Raw genomic sequence first — 25,113 nt, 5'->3', positions numbered from 1 at the left:
ACTCTTTGTGAGCTCTGTCAGTCAATGTCTTGCTGGGGAAACGCATTCCAGTGCTGTCTACTCCTTGAAAAATTCAATGTAGTTTAGATCCACTAGGTTAGCTGCAAATCGTAGATTTTTCCTCCTTAGCCTGTCTTCCAGGTCTACCAGCATCCTGTTCAACCTCATATCCAATCATTTTCTGTTTAATTTGTCTCTTTTTTAATATTAATTAGATCTCATCAGATTGTTTATTCAAAACATCTTCAAGCTCTTCTGTTATTTTTATTTGACTTTATATATTCATCTAGCGATGGACCGGTTTTAAATATTTCAGAATGAATTCCATCATTTTTTCCTTCTGGGGAGTGTGCTAATGAATATCCACATTGTTTCCAGTCATGTCAGTGTCTGTTTGCTGGTATGTCTCCTTTTAGACATCCATAGTGATAATGCAGCTGTCAGATGCAGATCTATTCTAAAATGAGATAAAATTGCTGACTTTTATCATTACTTGTGGCTTCTCTCACCAAGAGAAGTAAAATTCAATTGCTTTCTAGGACTGGAATCCCTGACTTGACTGCACATTGTTTTATGTAACTTACATGGTCACATCACTGCTAGGCAGCATTGTGTTTCCCCCACTCCCAAAGAGATTAGACGGCTGGCTGTGGGCTACTCAGTTTTATGCCCAAATCTGCTTCCTGGATCTGCTTCCCCATCTCACGTCGACAGTGGTATGTTTGTATCCCTTGACCTGCTGCCCTTATGCCAACAAGCCAGCTATCTCACTCATCCATGTGAATGTGATACCTGCAGTTTTCCAGCTCCACATCAAGACTTTTTGCATCCTGCCTGACAAATAATGATTAAGGATAACAGAATTTAAGTTCAGAGTTGACGATGCAGTCGTCATCATCATGTAAATCTGACCACTTTTATGCAGATCTTTGCTGTTTCTTTTTAGAAAATATATATGTTTTCTGGATATGACAAATAAGCTCATTGTATTTCCATTGTGTTGGTTTTCACAAGTAGATGTGTAACTGAAAATGTTTTCTGTATTTTATTTACAGTGTATAAAATACTTTCAGAGTTAGCAAAAAGGTTAAACTTTCTAGAAAAAGCAAACTTCAGTCTTAGCCATCAGGCAAGGTGATCAGATAATCACTAAAAATGGGAGAACACCCTAGCTTGTATAAATGTTCATGTGCATTTTAAATGTTTGCATTTTTTTACACTGCTATGTTCTTTTCCCTTCCACTAGCATGTACTGTGGAATTGTTTCTGAATGAGAATTTTTCTGGTTTTCTGCCTAAAGAGAGCACATCTTTGAAGGAGTTTAACCTTATTACCCTTATGATATATTCCTTAGCTTCTCAGCAGCCTCAGAATGGTTTGTTGGGGAGCCATGGTCATGTTGCCAAAAATAATTCAGTTTTGTGATGGTGAGGGATGATCAGTAGTCACTGGTGCTTCTTGTCTGCCTTAATGGGAACTTTTATTCTTAACATGTGGGGTACCAGTGCAATTGGTTTCAGATCCATCCATACTTTAGGGTAATAGAGATACTTTGCAATGCCTTCAACCAACCCTACCCTACTATTTTACAGTCAACGATTGAAATCCAAGTACTGCATTTAAGCTGACCTACTATTTGAATTTTTTGCCTGTTAAGATTTGGACAGATTTGGAGACTCTAAAAATGAAGTAAAGTTACATAACAGGAAGTAAACAAGATAGTGTCCACCAGCATTGCAGTAGTCCTGCTGAAGGCCTGAAAGATGGGCACCCCCCCACCACCACCATAAAAATAAAACTTTTGCTTTAACCAGTGCTAGGGTTTCAGATGAGCATCATCGGGCTCATATTCTACTACATTTCTTGAAACATAAGCACCATCATGAGCATACCCTCCTACAGTTCCTTGGAGGACATGCAGCATCATGTTCATATCCTACTACTGTCTGTGGAGAATAAGCAGCATCAGGCTTGTGTCCTGCTACAGTCCTTAAGGACCGTGTTTCAATCACCTTCATATCCTGCAGGGTGTAAGCAGCATCAGGCTGATATCCTACTGCACACCTTGGGGCGTACGCAGCATCATGTTCATATCCTATTGTAGTCCTTCAGGCTCGTAGCCTACTGCAGTCCTTGGGGCACAAGCAGCATCAGGCTCATAGCCTACTGCAGTCCTTGGGGTGCGAGCAGCATCAGGCTGGTAGCCTACTGCAGTCCTTGGGGTGCGAGCAGCATCAGGTTGGTAGCCTACTGCAGTCCTTTGGATGCGAGCATCATCAGGCTCATAGTCTACTGCAGTCCTTGGGGCGTGAGCAGCATCAGGCTCATAGCCTACTGCAGTCCTTGGGGCATGAGCAGCATCAGGCTCATAGCTTACTGCAGTCCTTGGGGCGTGAGCGGCATCAGGCTCATAGCCTACTGCTGTCCTGGGGGCATGAGCAGCATCAGGCACATAGCCTACTGCTCTCCTTGGGGCGTGAGCAGCATCAGGCTCATAGCCTACTGCTGTCCTTGGGGAGCGAGCAGCATTAGGCTCGTAGCCTACTGCAGTCCTTGGGGCACGAACAGCATCAGGCTCCTAGCCTACTGTAGCCCTTGTGGTGCAAGCATTATCAGGCTCGTATCCTGCTGTAGTCCTTGTGGTGCGAGCAGCATCAGGCTCATATTCTGCTGTAGTCTTGGGGGTTACACAGCATCAGGCTCATATCCTGCTGTAGTCCTTGGGGTGTAAGCAGCATCAGGGTCGTATCCTACTGTAGTCATTGGGGTGTAAGCAGCATCAGGCTCATATCCTACTGTAGCCCTTGGGTCGTGAGCAGCATCAGGCTCATATCCTACTGTAGCCCTTGGGTCGTGAGCAGCATCAGGCTCAAATCCTACTGTAGTCCTTGGGTCGTGAGCAGCATCAGGCTCATATCCTATTGTAGTCCTTGGGTCATGAGCAGCATCAGGCTCATATCATTCTACAATTCCAAAGACATGTGATCTGTCCTTTAGTTAGTTTTACAGAGTCAAGTAAGGCTCTAAGTACTATAAAACCATGTGCAGCAGCAGTGCCAGATAGGCTAAGCGCTTACTTTCTTAAGAAGATAAGGGATGAGTAGCTCCATGCCTAAACTTCCTGTATCAAAAATCACTAAGCTGTGAGTGCATTCCAACATTCTGAAAGGTGCTACAATAGTTCCCATATTCAAAGGAGACAACCCAGTATTGTTAGACAACTCTCCCTGTCTAGTAGTTTGACATGCATTTTAAGTAAATGTAATGAATGCTTTGTGTAATTTTTTTTTTGAATGAGAGCCAGAACATTGAACTTTACATTTATCGGCTCAGATTTCCAGTGGGAAGGTCTTGTTTATCCAACTTGGTAAACTTCTGTCATTTGATATTTGAAGCGATAGACAAAGGACTTTCAGTAGATGTTTTTTACTTAAATCTGTCAAAGACCTTTGATTCAGTGCCACGTAAGGACATACTAGATATAAAGAGGAAGGGTAAAGTGAAGGATTTTATTTGCAGATAGATAATAGGTTAGATGGGAGCGCTTGCAGAGTTCGAATTGAGGATAATATGTCAGTGACTAAACCAGTAACAGTAGGGGGATTCCATAGGATCTATATTAAATATTCGAACACTTAAATGTTCGAATCACTAAAGATCGAACTTTAGTGATCGAACGCTTAAATGTTCGAATATTTTAAAAAATTAAAAAAAAACATAAAGCAAAATGTAAAGTGTTTAAGCAGTGGGGGGCAGGCCCCCCCTGCACCCCCCACACCCCCCACTACTTAAATATACCAACTCCGAGATCGCACTTCATTGTGCCACAGTGCGGAAATGGAAAATTTCCCATTCTTTACACTGTAGCACGATCTTGGAGTTGGTATATTTAAGTAGCAGGGGGGTGCAGGGAGACTTGCCCCCCTGCTTACACCCTTTAGTTTTTCTTTTTTTTTTAATTTTTTAAAATATTCGACCATTTAAGCATTTGATCATTAAAGTTCGATCTTTAGTGATTCAAATGTTTAAGCGTTTGAATATTTAATATAGACCCAGTTTCATAGGGATCAGTGCTGAGACCACAGTTGTTTGCTTTGTTTTTGTCAGAGTTCACATAGCAAGGTGGCATATGGGTAAGTACGTTTGCAGATATGACCAGGGTAGGAACAGTTTCAAATTTGCCAGACTTCTTTAGATTGCAATGATGTTTGGGTACAGTTGAGAAATGGGCAAGGTGGAATGATATTGTCATAATGTAAAGACGTCAGAAACACTGCACTTTGGTGTCAAGAACTTGGGGTGCTCTTACACAGTAGGTAGTAAAGTTATTCCTTAGCATAATTTCGTTAAGGATTTTGGGACTTAATGGTGACATTGGTCTTGGCTTTTGCAAATGTTCAGACTGCAATTGGGAAAACGTACTCTGCAAATAAAGACATTTTTTATAGTTATGTACTAGGTATACTTGAGGTGTTGCTTACATACAAAACAGTGGTGAGACCAAATATCAAGTATTGTATGACAGTATATAGTTACAGCATGACTCTGATACAAAGATTGGAAAGAATTCAAAAGTATTACACAAAGCAGATTGTCAAGATATGGCATTTATGTTATAAAAATAGATTTCAGAAGTTAAGCCTCTTTACAATATGTTATAGGGTGTAAGAGGAGACTTCATTCTCATCTAAGGAAAATACTAATATGCAAGTGGCAATGGGCATCATATTCAGTAACCACCAGCAGAAAACAAGGAGATGTTCATCGTGTTACCCTGCTGCAGTCATCACACTTGGGTTATCGTGCCGTCAGGTGGTCCTGCATCGGCCTGAGTTCCAAAGTCTTGGTCCGGCGTCGGTTCCTGTCACTTCTTCCCTGACGTCAGTGCGCCAGGGGTATATAAGAGGCATCAGAAGCCATTTTCTTCAGTCTTTCTTGCCTCGCGGTGCCTGAAGCAGAAGCAGTTCACAAGTGCCGGTCAGCCGACGCCTGAGATTTTCGATTCGAATTTCAGTCCGAAGTCTTCAATAAAGCTAAGTACTCCGTTGGGGAACCTTTTCTTGCCTCAGTCCGATGTCAGAAAAAGTTAACAATTGCATATGTTCTTCATCTCACATTGCTGCAGTCCTTACTTAGGGTAGTCCGCTGTCCTCGAGATCTGACATCAGAGCCAGGGTATAAAGCATGACCGACGCCATATCCTCAGTCTTTTTGCCGCATGGTCCGATGCAGAAGCAGCGCTCTGAAATTTTTCGCTGGAGTTTCAGACCGATACCAAGTTATTTTGTTTTTTCAGTTACTACCGGATGTCAGAAAAAGTGAATAATTGTATTTCTTGTGGGAAACAGATACCGAGGGATTACCACCGCTTTGTATTCCTTGTTTGGGACAGTTGGGTGTTTTGTGCTAGGTTTAATAAGCGCACTATAAAACGGAGGTTAGATTGCTAGGTTAGTCTTTGGCAAGAGGTGTAATTATAATATGCCGCGGATGTTCTGCTTCTAAGAAGCGCAAAGACAAATCTTTAAAGCCTAGGCAGGATGATTCGTCACGCCGGATCTTTAGAAGCTACAGCTGAACAGGTGGATCCGGCTGAAGTTTCTGCTGAGGCCCAGGGGAAACTTTGATTCTACATGATGTGGCCTCTCAGGAGGCAGGTCAGGCTGAAGGGGCCTCAGGTTACTATTCTCCCTTCTATGCCTAAGGTGGTTAGGCCTCTGTTACTGTTTCTAAGGCTCCTTCTAAGGGCAGGTCTGTTTGCCTTCCTCTGGTGTCAGTTCTGGTCCTTCAGGGTCTGTGCCTAAAAGCACATGCTTAAAATGGCAGAGGATTTGATTACTTTAATTAGAGGTTCTATGCCCTCCTGATAAGAGGCCCAGGATGGAGCCAGAGTTGGAAAGTTTGGAGCAGGCCTCAGATGATTCAGAGTCTTCTGCTGAGGACATTCAAGATTTCCTCCTTATTCTGATTCTGATGCAGAGGATTCCACTCCTTCTGCTTCTCCTCCAGAGGATTTTTCATTTTCAGAAACTCTGCATTCCATGAGGGAGCATTTTAAGTGGGAAGGACAGGATTACTCTGATTCACGGAAGAGACTTAGGGAGTTCTTGTTTTACCACAGCATAGACCCTTAGCTATACCTCCGGTTTTGGATGTTGTTTCAGATGTTTTCGGAAGCTTCTCTTAATCCAGATTCTGTGCCTCCTGCTCCAGTTAAACCGACAGGTATTACAGGGTGCCTGAGGCTCATAAATATCTTTATAAGAGTCCTAGGGCGGACCCAGAAACTATTAGTCAGGGGCCTAAGGGTGTTAGAGCCTCTGTTGTTAAGAATCCTCTGGATAAGGAAGCTAGTGCTTTGGATAGATGGGGTAAGAAGGTGTATACCTCTTCTACTTTAGCAATGAGAGCTTTGAACTGCCAGTTTCATATGTTGAAGTATCAGAATTTCCTCCTTTCTCAGCTAAGATCTAAAGTGGATGCTTTGGCAGAGGGCATAGAGTGTAAAGAATTGCAGGATTTAGTGCATGTTTCTGAACAGGTGGGAAAGCACTTTGCAATGTGGTTTTGATGCTTTACAGGCTTCTTCTAGGGTGGCTGCCACTGGTTCAGTTATTCAGAGGCACGCCTGGCTTAAGGATCAGAATTTGTCTGAGCATGTTAAGTCTAGAATTCTGGATGCCCTTTACAGTCTGAAGTTTTGTTTGGTCCTCCTGTGGAGTCAGTCTTAAAGAAAATGGAAGACAAGGCTAAGTCTATGCAGACTGTTAAAGATTTGTTGCAGGTACAACCTCCAAAGTTTAGTAGAAATTGGCCTACTAAGGCCTTCTTCTGATTCTCAGTCTAGGGGTAGATCTAGGCGGTAGGGCAGAGTTCAGAGTACCTTCACGCCGAGACAATGGAGTTCGCCTGCTCAATCTGCTGGTGAGGGCTGGGCCAGTCCTTTCGTAAACAGGCCCAATGACCTGCATTTTCAGCTGCCAGATTCTTCTTGCCTGGCAGCTCCTTTGGGAGGAAAGTTGGCTCTTTTCAAGCAAAATTGGCATTTAGTCACCCAGGACAAATGGGTATTGGACATTATAAACCGAGGTTACAAGTTCTATTTCCATACCATGCCTCCTTTCAAGGGCATCCCAGACGCCCCTCCTCAGCAAAGGATAGAGGCTCACAAACAAATTTCTTTACTTCTTCAAATAGGAGCTATACAGCCAGTTCCTCTGTCAGAAGTGGGCCTAGGATTTTATTCTTGCCTGTTTCTAGTTCCAAAGAAAGGGAACGTGGAGACCAATTTTGGATTTATCTATCCTCAACACTTACCTGGACATTCCAAAGTTCAAGATGCTGACTTTACAACAACTTTACCTCTGTTGGGAAAAGATCACTGGATGGTTACTCTGGATCTCAAAGAGGCTTACCTTCATGTTCCTATCAGGCCCAGTTGCAGGAGGTACCTGCGCTGGCTGGAAATTTACATTATCAGTTCTCTGCATTGCCCTTTGGCTTATCTACTGCCCAGAGTGTTCACAAAGGTTCTGGCTCCAGTGATAGCTTTTTCAGACTAAGAGGAATACAGATTTATCCTTATTTGGACGATTGCCTGATTATTGCACAAGAAAAGGACGAACTTCTTCATCATCTACAGTATGTGATGGCAGTGTTAAGATGCCTAGGGTATTCTGTGAACGAAACAAAGTCCAGTCTAGTACCCTCTCAGGACATGTGCTTTCTGGGTGTGAGACTGAATACAGCTTCCCAGATGGCTTTTTGACCCCGACAAACAAAGAAGCCTTTCTTTATTTCCATCAAATGTCTCACGGTCCAGGCTGACTGCAAGGACAGTCCTTCAAGCCTTGGGGTTCATGGCCAATGCCAAATTGCATATGAGGAAGCTTCAATGGTATCTCAAAATGTATGGACACAGCACTGCCAAGATCTAGACACTGTCATTCAGATAATACCTTGCATTCAGAAGGAGTTTTGTGGTGGGCCCAGGAATGTCACCTAAACAAGGGACTCTCTGTTACCGCCAGAGGCGAGTCAGATTCTAACGACAGATGCCTCGGACAAGGCTTGGGGAGCACACCTCAATGGAAAATGGGTGCAAGACGTCAAACCAACATTTGCATATCAACTTGAAGGAAATGTTAGCAGTCCAGTTTGCATTGATGGCTTTCAAAGATTTACTTCACCCAGGGCAGGTGTTGATTCAAACAGACAACACTACTGTCATGTGGTACATGAATTGCAGGCAAGCGATGATTTTGTGGGAAACTGCTCTCAATCTACACCTCAATCTTCAGGCAAGGTTTCTACCAGGAGCACAGAACTCCTTAGCAGACGTGTTGAGCAGACAAATAGTGGATTCTCACGAGTGGAAATTGGATCCTCATGTATTTCAAAAGTTGACAGTGTTATGGGGAACTCCAGACATAGATCTGTTCGCTTCTCCACTAAATTGCCAGTTGCCAAAGTTTTGCACAAAATGTTTCATCACACAGCTTGGAAGGTGGTCATTCAATTGGAACAATCTGCATGTATATGCCTTTCCACCTCTGCCTCTTCTTCCCAAGGTACTTTTGAAGGCCAGACAAGACAAGCCAACCATGATTTTGATAGCACCAGATTGGCCTCGACAACACTGGTACCCACTACTGAGGAGTTTAGCACGACGAGAACATGGCCTCTGCCTTTGATTCCGCACCTTTTGTCACAAGAGGGCAATCACTTCCTCAATGTCAAGATTCAGTCTGCACCTAACAGCCTGGCATATTCTGTTTTAGACTCCGGAGGGTCTCAGCTTCCACAACAAGTTTTGAATGTTATTTTGGAGGCCAGGAGGCCTAGTACCAGGAAAGTTTACTCTGATAAATGGAGATTTTTTATTTGGAGCAAAGGAAAGGACTTTGATGTCTCCAAACCTGATTTAAGTGTTGCTCTTCAATATCTTACTGAGTTATTGGACAAGGGTTTGTCTTTCTCCTCGATAAAGGTCCATGCTGCAGCCATTTCTGCTCACTATGATTGTGACCCTCCTTTATTCTCTCATCCTTTGTTTAAGCAATTTCTTAGAGGGCAAAGAATATAAGACCCCGGAGCTCCTACTCCTGCTTGGGATCTCAATTTTGTGTTGGAAAAACTTACTCTACAACCTTTTGAGCCTGCAGCTACTGCCGAGTTAAAGTATTTGTCATGGAAAACTGCTTTTTGTTGGCCATTACCTCTGCAAGAAGGGTTTCTGAATTACAGGCCCTCATGGCAGTGGAGCCTTCCTGATTTTTCATAAGGATAGGGTATCTTTGGCACTAATCCTTCCTTTATGCCTAAAGTGGTTTCTAGTGTGGCCTTAAACCAAACTATTCATTTGCCTACTTTATACTTTGGATATTCACAGACAGTTACTATTTGAGCAGAACCAAGGAGTTCAGACAGTCTCAGCAGTTGTTTGTTTCTTTTGCTTTGGGTTCACAGGGTAAGCCTGTTTCAAAACAAACTATTTCTAAATGGATTGGTTTTGTATTTCTTTCTGTTATTCCCATCATGGTAAGGAGATTCCTGCTGGAATCAGGCCTCATTCCACTAGGGCTACTGCTTTCTAAGGGGTAGCTACAAAAGACATTTTGGAGGCAGCTACTTGGAGTTCAGTGCATACTTTTCTAAACATTACCACCTTCCTCTTTATTCTAAGTCTAGGGCTGGATTTGCCACTGCAATTTTACAGGGCATTTTAGCAGCCCCTAATGCTCTATGATTTTACCAACCTCCTTTCCCGCTGCTTTGGGATTCTACCCATAAGTAAGGACTGCAGCAATGTGAGATGAAGAACATAGTACAGTTTTGTAACTACCATAAATGTAGATGTTCAAGATCCACATTGCTGCAGTCCCTCCCTCCTTCCCCACTGTAGTTTGACATGGTGCTATGCTTTAGGTGATGGTTGTTGTTGGGCTTTTTTGGGAGGTATTCTGTTTTGGCTGTGGCCTTTCTTGTTTGGACTTCTGACATCTGGGGCAAGAAAAGACTGAGGATATGACGTCGGTCATGCGCCTTTATACCCTGACGCTCTGATGTCAGATACCGAGGACAGCGGACTACCCTAAGTAAGGACTGCAGCAATGTGGATCTTCGAACATCTACATTTATGGTAGGTACAAAACTGTACTTTCTTGTGGGAAGCAAGTACCTCATAAGGACTTCCATTCTTATTTTATTCCTTGCCTAGGCCCAGACCACGACATCACAGGTTGTCGGTTTTGTGCTAGGTTTAATAAACGAACTATCAAATGCCGTTTTGACTTCGCTCAACATTACTTTGGTAGGAAATTTAATTATATCATGCCGTCGGAGCAGCCGACGACCAGCATGCATAAAAAACGCAAGGATAAGGACAGGCAGTCCAGGAACAAGCCAGACTCCGAGGCCTCTGCTGGGCCTATTGCCGGTTCTCCGGTTTTCAGTTAGGCGCCTACTCAGCCCCTGACGACCGCAGAATTGGAACCCCAGATAGCTGCGGATTCTCAAGCGGAGTGTACTAGGCCGACGCAGCCATCCTTATTAGGCCCTGCCGACACCGGAGCAGAAGGAGACCCCAGTGCAGTGGAAACACCTTTGGTTGCAGAAGGTGTCTTCAGACCGACTACACTCACCATTAAATCTTATGCTAAGCTTAAAACTCCTTTAAAGCCAAAAAAGACTGTGCATCAGTCTGCAGTTCAAGGCCCCATGCCTAAGAAACAGATGCTTAAGATGGCTGAAGATTTGATTACCCTAATCAGGGGTTCCCATCCCCCTCCAGATAAAAGACCAAGACAAGAGGAGGATTATGCTTCCTCTGACCAGGTTTCAATTTCCTCAGATTCTTCTGAGGAACAGGATTACGCTATTCCCCCTTATGAAGACTCTGATGCTGAAGACTCTATTCCCTCAGCATCTCCCCCTGAAGACTACTCCTTTGGGGAAACTTTACATACCATGAGGGAATTTTGCTATCCCTAGAGTTTTAGATATTGTGGATGATGTTTACTTGGAGTCTAGTCTAAATCCAGACTCTCTACCTCCTGCTCCAGCCAAACCAGACAGATACTACAGAGTACCTGATTCACACAAATTCCTTTATAAAAGCCCTGTGGCTGACCCAGAAACAATTTCCCAGGGTCCCAAGGGGGCTAAAACTTCTATGGCTAAAATCCTGTGCCCTCTGAAAGGGATTCCAGAGCCCTAGATAGATGGGGAAAGAAAATATACACCTCAGCAACTCTGGCTATGAGAGCATTAAATTGTCAGTTTCACATGCTGAAATATCAGCAATTCCTAATGCCTCAATTAAAACAAAAAAATGAGCACACATGCTGAACAGTCTGAATTCAAGGAAATGCAGGATCTGTTGCATGCAGCTGAACAGGTGGGCAAGCATACTTTACAATGTGGATTTGATTCATTGGAAGCTTCCTGTAGTGCAGCTGTTACTGGGTCTGTCATACGTAGACATGCTTGGTTAAAAGAACAAACCCTACCTGATCATGTTAAAGCAAAATTATTGGATGCACCTTTACAGCAGGATGTATTATTTGGTGTCAAAGCAGAAGAGGTTTTAAAGAAAATGGAGGATAAGGCAAAGTCTATGCAGACGGTCAAGGATTTTTTACAGGTACAACCCCCTCGTTTCAGCAGAAATTGGCCAAGAAAAAACTGGTCCTTTCCTGCTTCTGACAGATCACAGAGGGGCGAATACAGACGCCCAAGGGGCAGAGGTCAGTCACAAGGCCCTAACAAACCTCGCCAATGGGGTACTGCTACCCAGAAAGGAGGAGAAGACAGGCCCCAAGCTAGCAGAAGACAAACACATTGACTCAATCCTCAAACTACCAAGCAAATCTCTCCTGGCAGCTCCCTTGGGAGGAAAATTAGCATTTTTTGCAGACAACTGGCACATCATCACAAAAGACAAATGGGTCCTAAACATGGTCTCACAGGAATACAGATTCCACTTTCATACCTTGCCAAGGATAACAGGAATGCCAAACCCTCCACCAAATCAATGGGCAGAGGCACAAAAACAAATTACAGCTCTCATGGACATGAGAGCCATTCAACAGGTACCTACACAGGAGCAAGGACAAGGATTTTACTCAAGAATCTTTCTAGTCCCAAGAAAAGACAAAGCATGGAGACCCATTCTGGATCTTTCAATTCTGAACACCTGTCTGCAAGTACCAAAATTCAAGATGCTAACACTACAGCAGCTTCTTCCCATACTGGGCAAGAATGCTTGGTTAGTAACGTTGGACCTCAAGGAGGCATACCTGCATGTCCCTATCAGACAAAATTGCAGACGATACATCCGCTTTATTGTAGGTTCAATGCATTATCAATTCTCTGCACTGCCCTTTGGCTTATCTACTGCACCCAGGGTCTTCACAAAATGCCTGGCACCAGTAATTGCAAACTGCAGACAAAGAGGAATTAAAATATACCCATACCTGGACGACTGCCTTATTCAAGCAGAAAGCAATGACATTCTTTTAAAGCATCTGGCATTTGTCAAACACCTTCTAAGTTGCCTAGGGTACACAGTAAACGAAAAGAAATCAAAACTAGTGCCCTCACAAAACATAATATTCCTGGGTGCCAGCTTGAATACAACGGCCCAGATGGCTTCTCATGCCAGACAAGCAACAACAGCTGACTCGATATTTCAAAATAATGGCAACAAAGACCCAACTCCTGCAAGAAAAATTCTGCAGGCCTTGGGATTCATGGCATCTTGCATACTACTAGTACCATTTGCAAAACTGCATATGAGGAAATTACAGTGGTACCTGAAAAGCGTATGGACTCAGCACAGCCACAGCTTGGAAACAATGATACCACTCATTCCCTGCCTTCAACAGGAGTGTCTGTGGTGGGCACAGGCATGTCACCTCAACAAGGGCCAGCCTTACCCACAGCCAGGGAAACTATGACAACAGATGCATCGGACTATGCCTGGGGAGCACACATGGCAGGGCAGTGCATTCAGGGCAAATGGACTACAGATCAAAGGCATCTGCATATCAATCAAAAAGAAATGCTAGCAGTACAGAATGCCCTAACAGCTTTCAAGGACCTCTTACACCCAGGACAACTAATAATAAAGATGGACAATACCACAGTAATGTGGTACATAAACAAGCAAGGGGGCACACATTCCTACCCTCTATGCAGGCAAGCAATGACCTTGTGGAACACAGCACTGTCTTACCAGGTTCAATTACAAGCACAATTCCAGCCAGGAAAGAAAAAAACATTGGCAGACGACCTAAGCAGAAACATCATGGATCCACACGAGTGGAAACTAGATCCACAAGTATTTGCAATGATAGTTCAAAAATGGGGACGCCCAGACATAGATCTGTTTGCCAGCCCCCAAAACTACCAACTTCAAAAATGTTGCACAAGGACATTCCATCCACAAGCTTGGAAAGTGGACGCCTTCTCATTCAGTTGGAAAACATTAACAGTGTACGCCTTTCCTCCACTGCCTCTTCTAGCAAAGGTACTGCTGAAAGTCAGATTAGAGAGGCCACAAATGATACTCATTGCACCAGACTGGCCACGCCAGCATTGGTATCCAATTCTAAGGAACATGGCCCACGGCCCAGCATGGATTTTACTACAAATTGCTCACCTGCTCACCCAGCGGGACAATCAGATTCTACACAGCCAGCTCAAGACTTTAAACCTGGCTGCATGGCAAATTACCTAAACGACCAGCCAACACCTCTATCCAAAGCTGTTATGGATGTCATTCTGGAGGCCAGGAGGCCCAGCACCAGGAAAACCTATTCAGACAAATGGAAAAGATTTTTCACCTGAAACCAGGCTAAAGGCCAAAATCCCCTTGATCCAAACATTCCTCAGATTCTACAATTTTTAACTGAGATGTTGCACAAAGGACTTTCCTTTTCATCTATTAAGCTCCACGCCTCAGCAATTTCAGCTCATTACAACACGGATCCTCCTTTATTCTCACATCCACTCCTAAGACAGTACCTCAGAGGGTCTAAGAACATAAGACCGCCCAGGAGAGCACCAACACCTACTTGGGATCTCAACTTTGTTCTGGAAAAGCTTACACTGCCGCCCTTTGAACCAGCTTTTTCAGCAGATTTAAAATTTATTTCATGGAAAACTGCCCTGCTACTAGCAATAACCTCAGCTAGAAGAGTCTCAGAGCTACAGGCACTAATGGCAGTGGAGCCTTTCCTCATTTTTCATCAAGACAGAGTCTCTACGAACTAACCCTTCCTTTATGCCAAAGGTGGTATCCAGTGTGGCCCTAAACCAAACCATTCATTTGCCCACCTTCTTCCCAAATCCCCAGAACAAAGGAGAAAGACTCCTGCACTCTTTGGAAATTCACAGGCAATTACGTTACTACTTGGATAAAACTAAGGTTTTCAAAAAATCTGACCAGCTCTTTGTAGCCTATGCTGCAGAATCACAAGGAAAAGGTATCTCAAAACAGACCATTTCTAAATGGATAGGGCATTGCATACGTTTCTGCTACACGCATCATAGGAAACCGCTACCTGCTAACATTAGGTCCCACTCCACCAGGGCTACAGCTACATCAGCAGCCTTTCTCAGGGGAGTGCCAACCAAGGATATTCTGGAAGCTGCAACTTGGAGTTCAGTGCACACCTTCGCCAAACACTATCACTTAGCTCTATATTCTAAGACTAGAGCTGGTTTTGCCACTGCAGTTCTGCATGGCCTACTAGCTTCTTCTAACCCTGTTTAACTCCACCACCCATCCTTAGCTTTGGGATTCAACCCAAGTGTGATGACTGCAGCAGGGTAACACGATGAACATAGTACAGTTTTGTACCTACCATAAATGTAGATGTTCGAGTGTTCACCCTGCTGCAGTCCAGGTTACCCTCCCTCCATCCCCTCTGAACTAGCTGAACTTATCTATACCACTCTATCCTATACAACCTCTGTGGTGTATTTGCTTGTGCCTGAAGGTATTGTTTTATTTATATATATATATATATATATATATATATATATATATATATATATATAGCCTACCTATTGGGGGCACCTGACATCTGGGGCAAGAAAAACTGAAGAAAATGGTGTTGGATGCCTCTTATATACCCCTGGTGCACTGACGTCAGGGAAGAAGTGACAGCAACCGACGCCGGACCAAGACTTTGGAGCTCAGGCCGACTGCGGGACCGCCTGACGGCAGGATAACCCAAGTGTGATGACTGCAGCAGGGTGAACACTCGAACATCTACATTTATGGTAGGTACAAAACTGTACTTTATGGTGAATTTGTTGAATTGCCAAAGGTTAAGACTGAATTAAGGAAAAACAGCTTTCATGTAAGATCAGAGCTTTTATGAATCATCATTCTTTTGATAATCAGGAAAGTAGAGAGTTTACAAATATTTAAAAGTACATTGGACCCTGTTGGGATTAGGGCATATGATGCAACTATATTAGGTGGCAAGTTCTTGGAGTTTGAAGTTATATACATGAACATTGAATATGTGATCAGTAAACTGAGAAACACTGTATGACTTGCTGCCTGCTGTGAATGGGATGCAGAGTAAAGGTGACATTATTGTGAAGGTTTAAAATGTTTAACTGTAGTAAAAGTCTTTGCCTGTTGTGGTCTCATTTTAATCAGTGTTTGTTTACTCCACAGGAACTCTGTGCGACAGACATTACTCCTTTGCACTGGGATTGCTGTCATGTACCTGCTGTCTGTTATAGTGGAATGAGCTGTACGTTATCCCTTTTAATAAAAACACTGATATCTTGCTCATGGCAGTCAGAGAAATAACACTCCTCCAGTAGACTGTGAAAGTTTTCCATGCCTACACATCTTCTGTCACATGCAGTAGCATACAAAAGAGCCGCACTGGCTGGACGCCAACATGACACTAGAGCCTTTCCTGCCTCAGAAGACATCTGGACATTTATCACTACTAGCAGCTCAAATCCTAGAAGAACACAGATATAGTAACAAGTTTCAAGGAGAACAACAGTCACAGCCTGCTTATTCCTACAGAGACATTCAGCTGATGAACTAATTGTGACATCACAGGAAAGGAAAACACTCTTCACTAAATCTCTTCATGTCAAGGCTTTAGCATCTCTGGTTATAAGCAAACAAAATACCTCTACCAATGATGTGATGAGCATAACATTTCAATGTCCATTTATTGTTTTCTGTTGCACCGTGACATTTTTTACTATTATTGTTTCAGATTTTTAACTGGTGCTTTTATACATATTTTTCTTCTTCAATGTAAGAAATTAACGAGCAGTACTGTAGCCTCCAAGATGCTTAGAAAGGCAGGAATGCATATGTGTGTGGATTAAATGGTACCATCATAGATGCTGCCTTTTCACTAGGTGCTGTCACATTAATATATTTTCTGACTCCTCTTTCTTGAACTGTTTCGCTGAGAGACTCTTGGCCAACTGCCAGCATTCATGGTGCTTACTCCAAACAGTGCATTTACTGCTTGAGTAGCAACTTCTGTTGCTGTCATCATGTAAAGCACTAAGTTTGTGCAGCCTTAAGCTCTCATTTATTCTTAATCTAATTGCAAGAATTACAACAGGCTGAAGCTCTCTGGGTTTTGTCAGCCTTTTCACATCATAAGATTTCCAACGTGAATGTCTTATTTTATTCTTAATGGTTAGTGTCACTATTGGCTTTGACATGGGTCTGTAATAAAATAACAGATCTCATCTTGTTAAGATGCAAAACATTGTAACTGTAACGTAATAAGTGCAACAAACAACTACAAAACACGTCAGTTGTTTTCACTAATGTGGGGCCTATGCCTCCATATCACTGATTTTTATATGTATACTGTCTCTGAGATTACATAGATTTGTGGAAAAGGGAAAAGTTAAGAACAAAAGAATAATTCCCAAAGATATTCAAAACAATGTCGGGAACTAATTACAAAAAAGTAATCTTTTCATCTTTCTTTGAGTAATGCAACTACGTGCTAAAGTATGGCACCTGCATCATACTAAGACTTTAGTGACTTGAGAAAATGATCTTAAAAGTGGTATTTTAAGATTCAGCAAAAGACCACATGATAAACTGTAATTCTCCCCTGTGATTCAGTTTTGGCTGTGACCACAAGTGCTAACAGCTGGAAATGTTCTTACTCATAGAATCACACTGAGATTATTACAGCATAAAATTGCATGGCAGCTTTCCATGGGGATGGGCATACACTAAATGATGATGCAGCTCAAGAAAGTGGATGGCATTATTTTTCTAACATTTTCACTTTCGTAGCTGATGCTGGAGAAAAAATTGTGCTTGGAATTTGTTACAGGCACAAGAGAATGACTACCTGAATTTGAACTTACTGTACCTCTATGCAATTTATAATTCATGTGACCAAATGATGCAACATTGGCATTCCAGATGCATCTGTGAAAACAAAGTTAAACTTATTTTTATAGTTGTCTCTCCTTGCTGTTTTTGCTGGAGTCATACAACCATGCAAAGGTGTAAGAGAATCCACCTGTTCCCGTGCCACCTGTAGGTAGAACCACACCAGCAACTAAGCTGCATGCAGCTGTTGTTTACCTACAGTAATTCTCAAATTATAGCATACCATGAATCTTAGACCCATTTATTTATTGAATCACAAAAATTGAGAAGTTTCATTATAAAAAAAAAAATCACTTCACCCAATTTCATATACATACATGTATTGTGTGCTTTACAGTCTCTCTTTTTTTACACAGCCTTACTGGACTTCTGTTTCCTAGCACAACTTTCTTGGACTAATTTAATGAGTATAATAAACCACTTCAGCATACATATTGAAAGATTTTGATGCAGTTATAGCTTTACTGCAAATGCATACCCTTTTGTTGTACATGTATTGTGGCACACATGTAAACATACATTCCATGTTTCAACTGGAATTTGAAATGGGCTTCTTTTAAATACTTTTGCTGCTACAAAACTAGTTGCACCACTAAAGCTTTGTGCCTTACCAGACTCCCCCCTCCTCCACCCTCCGATATTGGTTAAAACACCTTGCTGAATTCTTTGTTTTTTGTTACCTGTCTTTTCTTGGTTTTTACTTGCTTATTTTTATTTATGTTAAACACGGCAGATGCATTTTGATTCTGGGAAGTTAGAACAAGTTAGAAGCTGATATATTCCATGCCTGGATTCACCTGCATTCAGAGTGGCAATATATACTAACACATTTCTGCGGTTTCATCTGCTTGAGTTTTCTTTTAAATGCTTAGTTTTTTAACCTTTAAGTGGATGGAAAACATCAAAAATAAGTTACTGTTCATTGTTGTGTTCAATACACAAAAGTGTACATCTGTGGTGCACTGAGTAGAAAACCGTTGTTTCTAAGGCAGGCATGACAGTAGTGGAGCCAGGCAATGGCCATACTGTTTTAGAAAATTAATATAGTGTTCCTCCCTGATAGAATATTTTTCTTATAGATTTTATCAAATAATGTTATATATTTTATTTTTCTTGTAAATACATTTTGCATGGAATTTGTATAGAGAAAATATATTTAACTGAACCAAGTTAAATGTGTTCTGAATTTTGTTGCTTTAAAGTACATAGCTGTTCTTTACAAGGATGAAGTGCTGTTTAGAATTCATTGTTAAACTGCTGTACATTTAGAGAATTCTGGATTATGTCTTATTATCTATGTAGGTAAGAGCAACATCCCTTGATGTACTATCGAAAAAGCAATATTATTACAATTGTGCTGGTAGGAAATTTCAGGAAACTATTACTGTTGTGTCTCTGCAGTGTCCAGAAGTCATGATATTTGATGGTTTTATGAACATTTTTAGATTAACTAAATCACTCTTGGCCAGATTTTATCTATCTTCGATCCTTCTCTGTACTCAGCTTGCAAGCATTTGCAGATGGCAAAATGGGAATTAGTAGTCACTTTTCTGTGAGGAATTCCCTTTCCAGACAAGAGGATAGACTGGATAGACATGCAATTGTTGTTTACACAACTCACACCAAGAGCCTGTTAATTAACTTCATTTTTTTTTCATCTCTTAACACTGAAATCAGTTGTAAGAGATACTTTGCATTTGATCTAACCTGTTAAGTTTATACATTTCTTTTAATTGTACAGGAATGCCATCTGAAATAAGTAGGTGTGGTGAATTCATTTGCCATTAAAAATTAAGTAGTAATGCCCAGTGAAATGGTATATAGTCACCATGAGGGCTGTGAAGAAAACTAGTAAATGAATAACTTCAGTCACAGCAATGCCATCTGAAATGAATGGAAGGTTTGGTGAGGTACACTGCCATTAAAAATCAAGCAATGGCACTTCTTAAAAGGGAACATAATTATAAGAAGCAATGTGAAAACATTGCTAAATGAAACATTTCATTGCTAGTATTATTGACAGGTATGTTGAGTCCCATGAAAATTCAGGAAATGATTACAGTGATAATTTAGAAAAATTATTTCTTGATTGATCAATGAGTGTCAAACTACATTGTCTAAGAATGGATGAGACTTGCAGACATATGTCCTTCCTTTTTTACCATCTTTATTGAATTATCACTTAAGACATAGGCAGACATTCATTTAAATAAAAGAAAAGCAACTGTATTAACATGCTTCTAGTTAGAGACATTATACATCACGTTTTCTTTTGTATAATTATCAATCCAATATTACATAAATTGCTCATTTTCTGCCTTCCCTTAAATCTCATTCCTCATCTAAGACATTCTTCGTGTACTGTTTCCAGAGTTTACATTTTTTCTTTGTAAAAGTTCCCACTTTTCTAGTTCTTTTATCTCTTGCGGTATTCAGTACTTGAAATACAGTCCGCTTAGAGTTTGATTTCCATTTTATAGTATTTGCTTTTTTTGGCAGCCACCAACTTAGCAAGGCCTTACTGTGTCCAGGCAATTCAAAATCATTTCCTTAGTTACTCTCATTTGCTCACCTAAAATTTATGATGGAGTGCTCTGTAGGGAATTTTTGAAGGCTGCTGACTCATTACACTCCCAAAACATATGTTGCCAATTACCTTTTTCTTTCACATTACACCCACAACATTTACCATCTACCTGAGGAAAAAAATTTTGGAATCTGCTTGGGGTGTAAAAATACTTCTGCAAACACTTCCAAGCAAAAATCCTAAATCTTCTAGACCTTCCATTACATATCTAATCTCTCTTTCCAATCTTTTCTAACCTCATCTGATTGATTCCCATAGTCATTGTACAAAATTGTATGTGCTCTACTAATTATCCCTTTTTTAACAGCAACGTCTGTTCAAGATTCAACTAAAAACTCTACTAAAGCAGGTCTTGCACTTCCCTTTCTTTTTGCTTGTACTCTGAAATTAATCCCTGTGAGCGAAGGCAGTCTGTAGCCTGCAGTCCAAATGCATTCTTGGCCCTTTCCTATATTACCTTCCGTTCTCTAGTTATTTGCTACCAGTACCTTAGTTCCTTTGCCAGTTTTCTCCAGTAAATTTCATACCCGTCTTGCCTTTTCTCTGTATCCCTAATTGCAGTCATCCCTATCAGCAAAATCTCCTTTCTCCATCTCATGTTGTCTTGGTTCTTAGAATATTTTCTGCTACCTTATGAATATAATATTCTATATGGCTGTTATTCTTTTTAAAGATTTGCATCCAGAGTCGCACACTGTCCTTATTTCTTGAATTTTCCCCCTAGTTTATCATCATCCCTTTCCACTTTGAATTGCAGCATTCTGCTTCTGTTCTGTGTATGAGCCTTAACTGTGTAGCTCTAAAATATCCCTTCAAATCAGGTAGTCTTAAACCACCTTGTTCTGTTGGAAAGATCAGCTTATCCCATTTGACCCTTACCCACTTCCCCTCCCATTTAAATTCCTTGAACACTTTATTAATTATTATCCACAACTTGTTAAAATATGCTTGACTTGTATATAAAGCTAAAGTGACTAAAAACATTTTTATTGCTTGTATCTTGAGAGTCTTATCAGTAAATAAGAGCTTCCAGTTTCTCAGTTTTTTTATTATCTTTTGTTTAGTCTCTTCCCACATATCCTTAGCTGCTTTAACAAAATCCTTTTTAACCTATACTCAATATTTATTTTATTGTGTCTCCATAAATGTGGGTATTGCTTGACCAATTCACATGTGGGTACATAGTTTACAACTATAGCCTTTTTATGTCTTCATTAATTTTGCGTGCTGAAAAGACTTGAAGCTTTTTCAAGATGTTATAGAACATAACATGTCCTTTTCTGTTTTTCATCAGGTGCAAAATAATATTGTCTGCTAATGAAGCCAACTTTTTTTAATATACCATACCAATTATATCCTTGAATTTCTAAGTCCCTTATTTTCTTTGCCAGTGGCTCTAAATGTAAAGCAAATAACAAAGGAGAGAGCAGACACTCCTGCTTGGTTCCTTTGTTCAGACACAACTTGTCAGAAAGGAACTCTGCCACTTATTTTTTGCTTCCATTTCCTCATATATCCTCAAAACTAACCATATTATTGCATCAGGGAATGCAAATTCTTCCATTGCCTTTCTCCTAAAGACCAAGGTTTCTCTACTGAATGTTTTCTTCATCAAGACCCACTGACAACAGTGGTATTTTCTTAGTCTACTTCCTTCTGGATCATTTTGTGCACCAGTACCTTGAGCCAGGGAAGGTTAGTTTTACTGAATCACTAATACAATACAGTTGTGGGGCATTTAATTCATTAAGGTGTTTTGTGAATGTTGTGGTGTGATATGACTACATAAAGTGTGCAGACAAGGTTTGCATTTTCTTTTTACTGTTTCCACAGAACTCTGTATGGATGCTTATAGCTTCAAAAGTTTTATAGTCATGTAAGGGGAAATTCTCATACAAATGCTGACACTGCAGTGCAGCTTAAGGGAGTATTGCACTTGAGCGTGCCATTCTTCAGATGAGACATTAAACTGAGGACTTATTTATTTATTTGACATTTGGTTACCAGGAAAATCTGACTGGGTAAAAAACCCATTTTCAGCAGAAGCCCGGGGAGAAAAGCCACAGTACAAATAAAACAGAAAGTAACTTTTTACATAATGAGCAACCGTATGCAAAAACAATACAAAGAAAACAGAAAATTAACTTTTACATAATAAACAGGATACAAAACCAGCATACCAGAGGAACTCAAAAGATCCATTTGTATGCATTTGCAAGAAAGATTAACAAGTATAATTGATATGGATGCACTTTTATATAGATCATTATCATTTACATGCATATTTTCATGGAAGTAAAACAAAGTATGGTTGATAAGCTACTTATCTTAACCGGTACAATTTACCTCATTAAGAGATTACATAGAAAGGTATTGTAAAGACAAAGAGAGGCTGTATAGTTTGATTAACTGAGTATAATACAGAGATCAACATTTTTAACAAGTAGTAGCAGGAGAAAAAAATAGGCAGTGGAGAAAAGGGTTGTTAAGATAGTGAAGGGAGAAGTAAAAGAGTTAGAGATTCTACAAGAAGAAGGTAGGTGGAATAAACAACAGGGGAACTGGTGGTCAGGTAGTGTACAGTAGGGGGTATGAAATGGGAAGAGGTCAGGGAAAGTTAGAAATGGTTGCAGTAGAGATAAAAGTGAGTGAAAGGAGGCTAAGGGGAGGGGCTAGCTAAAAGGAAATGAAGGATGATCGGAGGTAAGATGAGGGAAGAAAATTAGTGGGGTAGTTGAGTGGAGTAAAAAAGTGAATAGGATTCAGCTTGGTTTTGAACAGGGAAAATTACTTGACTTGAATAGAAATTCTTTTAATTTAAATTTGAATTTCTTGAGGTTTAAGGAAGTTCTAATATCTAAGGGTAGTGCGTTCCATAATTTAGTCAGTGAGTAAGAGTATAAACATTGACCAGCAGTTTTGTTTAGTTTATATAGAGTTAAAAGTTGCTTGTTTTTGGAACAGAGAACCTGGTTGGGTAACCTGATTTGGAGTATAGAATTTAAGGCAGGACAGGTTTCAGATCTAAAGATATAACCCATTATTACTTGGAGGTAGTTTAGATGTTGGAGAAGCTCAAGCGAGTTAAGGGAGCTAAGAGCAACATAGTAGTGTTTAGAATTTAGCAATTTTTATCATAACAGGATTCAAGCTTATTTTTTAGTGTAGTTTGAAGGCTGGTTAATATGGGACACCATATAGTAAGGAGGGTAATGGGTACATTGAGGCTAATGTAATTTTAGTGGCTGAATCCATAAACGTTTTGTGCCGATAAAGCATTCCTAGTTTGTGGTGCATTTTTTTGATAGTATTATGGATATGGAGGTCAAAGTTAAGTTTGTCTATTGTTACCCCTAATAGTTTGGTATATGGAACCACTTTGATTTATTTCTGTGTTGTTAAGAGAATGTATTTTGAAGTCAGTTGAGAGTGCCTTTGGTGTAAAAAAGAGGAGTTTGGTTTTGTTAGGGTTGAGTAATAGAGCTGAAGTAGTTGACTTCATTTGGTCTTCAACCTGTGGGTTATGAATCCGTATCAGATACGACACGGCCACATATCCAGTGTCTGATTTGAGCTCCAAGCTCCTCCCCTTACCCATAATGCCTTGTCTCGTTCCTCCCTTCAGATCTCGTTTGCCGCTTGAAAAGCAAGCATTGTGGTCCGAGTTCTAGGCTAGTTTGGTATTGTGAGTGAATTTTTGGAGATTTTGCTATCTTTCTTGACTTCTTTTCTCACTTTTCTTTCTACCTCCCCGTGCAGTTGTTTTATATATATATATATATATATATATATATATATATATATATATATATATATATATATATATATAAAGTTTCTCTCTTTCCCTTTACTGTTCTTTCTTTCTTACATGAGTGATTGTGTGTCTGGGCCTGTTTAGGGCATGGCTGAAGCCCCTAAATTAGGTTTCAGAAAGTTCATAAAGTGTGGTATAAGGCCCAGCCAATGGCCACACTCTGTGCATGGTGTGCCTGGGGGTGGCTTACCTGCAAATTTCCTGTCCTATCTGTGCTGGGGATAAACTTATTCTGAAGGGACTACTTCCCTCATCAGGGACTGTAGCCCCTACGCCCCCCTCATCAGGAGCAGCAATTGCAACTTCTTCCTCTTCCCCAGCCTCTGGGACTCAAACTCCCACCAAGAGGTCCGGGGAATGGGAGAAGTCTAGGAAAGACAGACCGAGGAAGCAGTCACTCAACCACTCGGCCCCAGCCAGCCTGCCGCCTAAAGTTAGGCCAGAAACCAGGCCTGGATTACCCCAGCTCCATTTCTTTAGGTTCTCCCCAGAGCTGGAGGAATCTTGGATCCGGTCACCTGTCAGGGCTTCCCCTCATCATCATTCCAGGCCGGTGTCTATGGCCTTGTCCTCCCGCTCCACCCGGAGCCTCAGTGAAGCAGAGATGGATGAGATGATGCAGAGGTTTATCCGCACCCAAATTCAGATGGAGGTCTTGCCTGCCCCTTCTCCCTCTAGAGGGGGGAGCTCTCAGACGTTTTTCATGTGGAGCACTCCTTCTCCGATCCGACCTGTGGTTTTGGGGCCCCTGAATCTGAGGACCCTCTGGGTCAAATGGTCAGCACCGACAGTACCTTGTACCTCAATGCAGGCCATTGTCTTGAGCATTTCAGATCCGACAGGGCCGGATCCCAGCTCTCGGAGCTGTAGTCTTGAGGTTGGGTCTGAGGGGTTGCTGTCTGCTCTGAGTGTGTTGGAGCGCAGTATTCCCTTTGACATCTCAGCTCCAGGAGTCTTGGATTTGACTCCCATGTCGGGTCAGAGGGGTGCGGCTCCCGCTAGTACATCTCAGGATGTCCATTCTCCTTCAGACTTTGATGTGGTGGATAGGGTTCTGTCAGTGCTGTCGAGACCCTTGACCATCTTGTCCACAGACTCCGTCCCGACTCCCTTTGCTTTGGGTATGGTCCCGACCATCTTATCCTCTCAGGGACAGCCCGTGCCCACTTTGCCTCAGGAAGCTCCCCTGAGGGAGTGGCAGGACATTAGCGAGTCCTCCCCAGAGAGTCCCACTGAGGAGGTTCCTCGCAAACGGATGTGTAAAAGGAGGCACTTGGACTCCCCACCAGAGTC

At 41.5% G+C, this 25,113-nt stretch overlaps 1 protein-coding gene across 2 annotated transcripts in view; it reads left to right on the top strand.

Annotated features, from left to right (window-relative positions):
* Positions 1-18,594, top strand: part of SLC39A13 (solute carrier family 39 member 13) — a 584,382-nt gene extending 565,788 nt beyond the window's left edge. For both annotated transcript variants that reach the window (XM_044082895.1, XM_044082894.1), the window contains one exon: positions 15,698-18,594. In XM_044082895.1, coding sequence (XP_043938830.1) covers positions 15,698-15,773 — 76 coding nt within the window. In that variant the 3' untranslated portion in view covers positions 15,774-18,594. The remainder of the gene's footprint in view (positions 1-15,697) is intronic.
* The last annotated feature ends 6,519 nt before the right edge of the window (positions 18,595-25,113 follow it).

The sequence above is a fragment of the Protopterus annectens genome, chromosome 9.part0 (assembly GCF_019279795.1).
Source record: "Protopterus annectens isolate FY-2018-M chromosome 9.part0, PAN1.0, whole genome shotgun sequence".
NCBI lineage: Eukaryota > Metazoa > Chordata > Ceratodontiformes > Protopteridae > Protopterus > Protopterus annectens.
The sequence above is the reverse complement of the archived record's forward strand: the minus strand, read 5'-3'. Positions and strand labels throughout refer to the sequence as shown.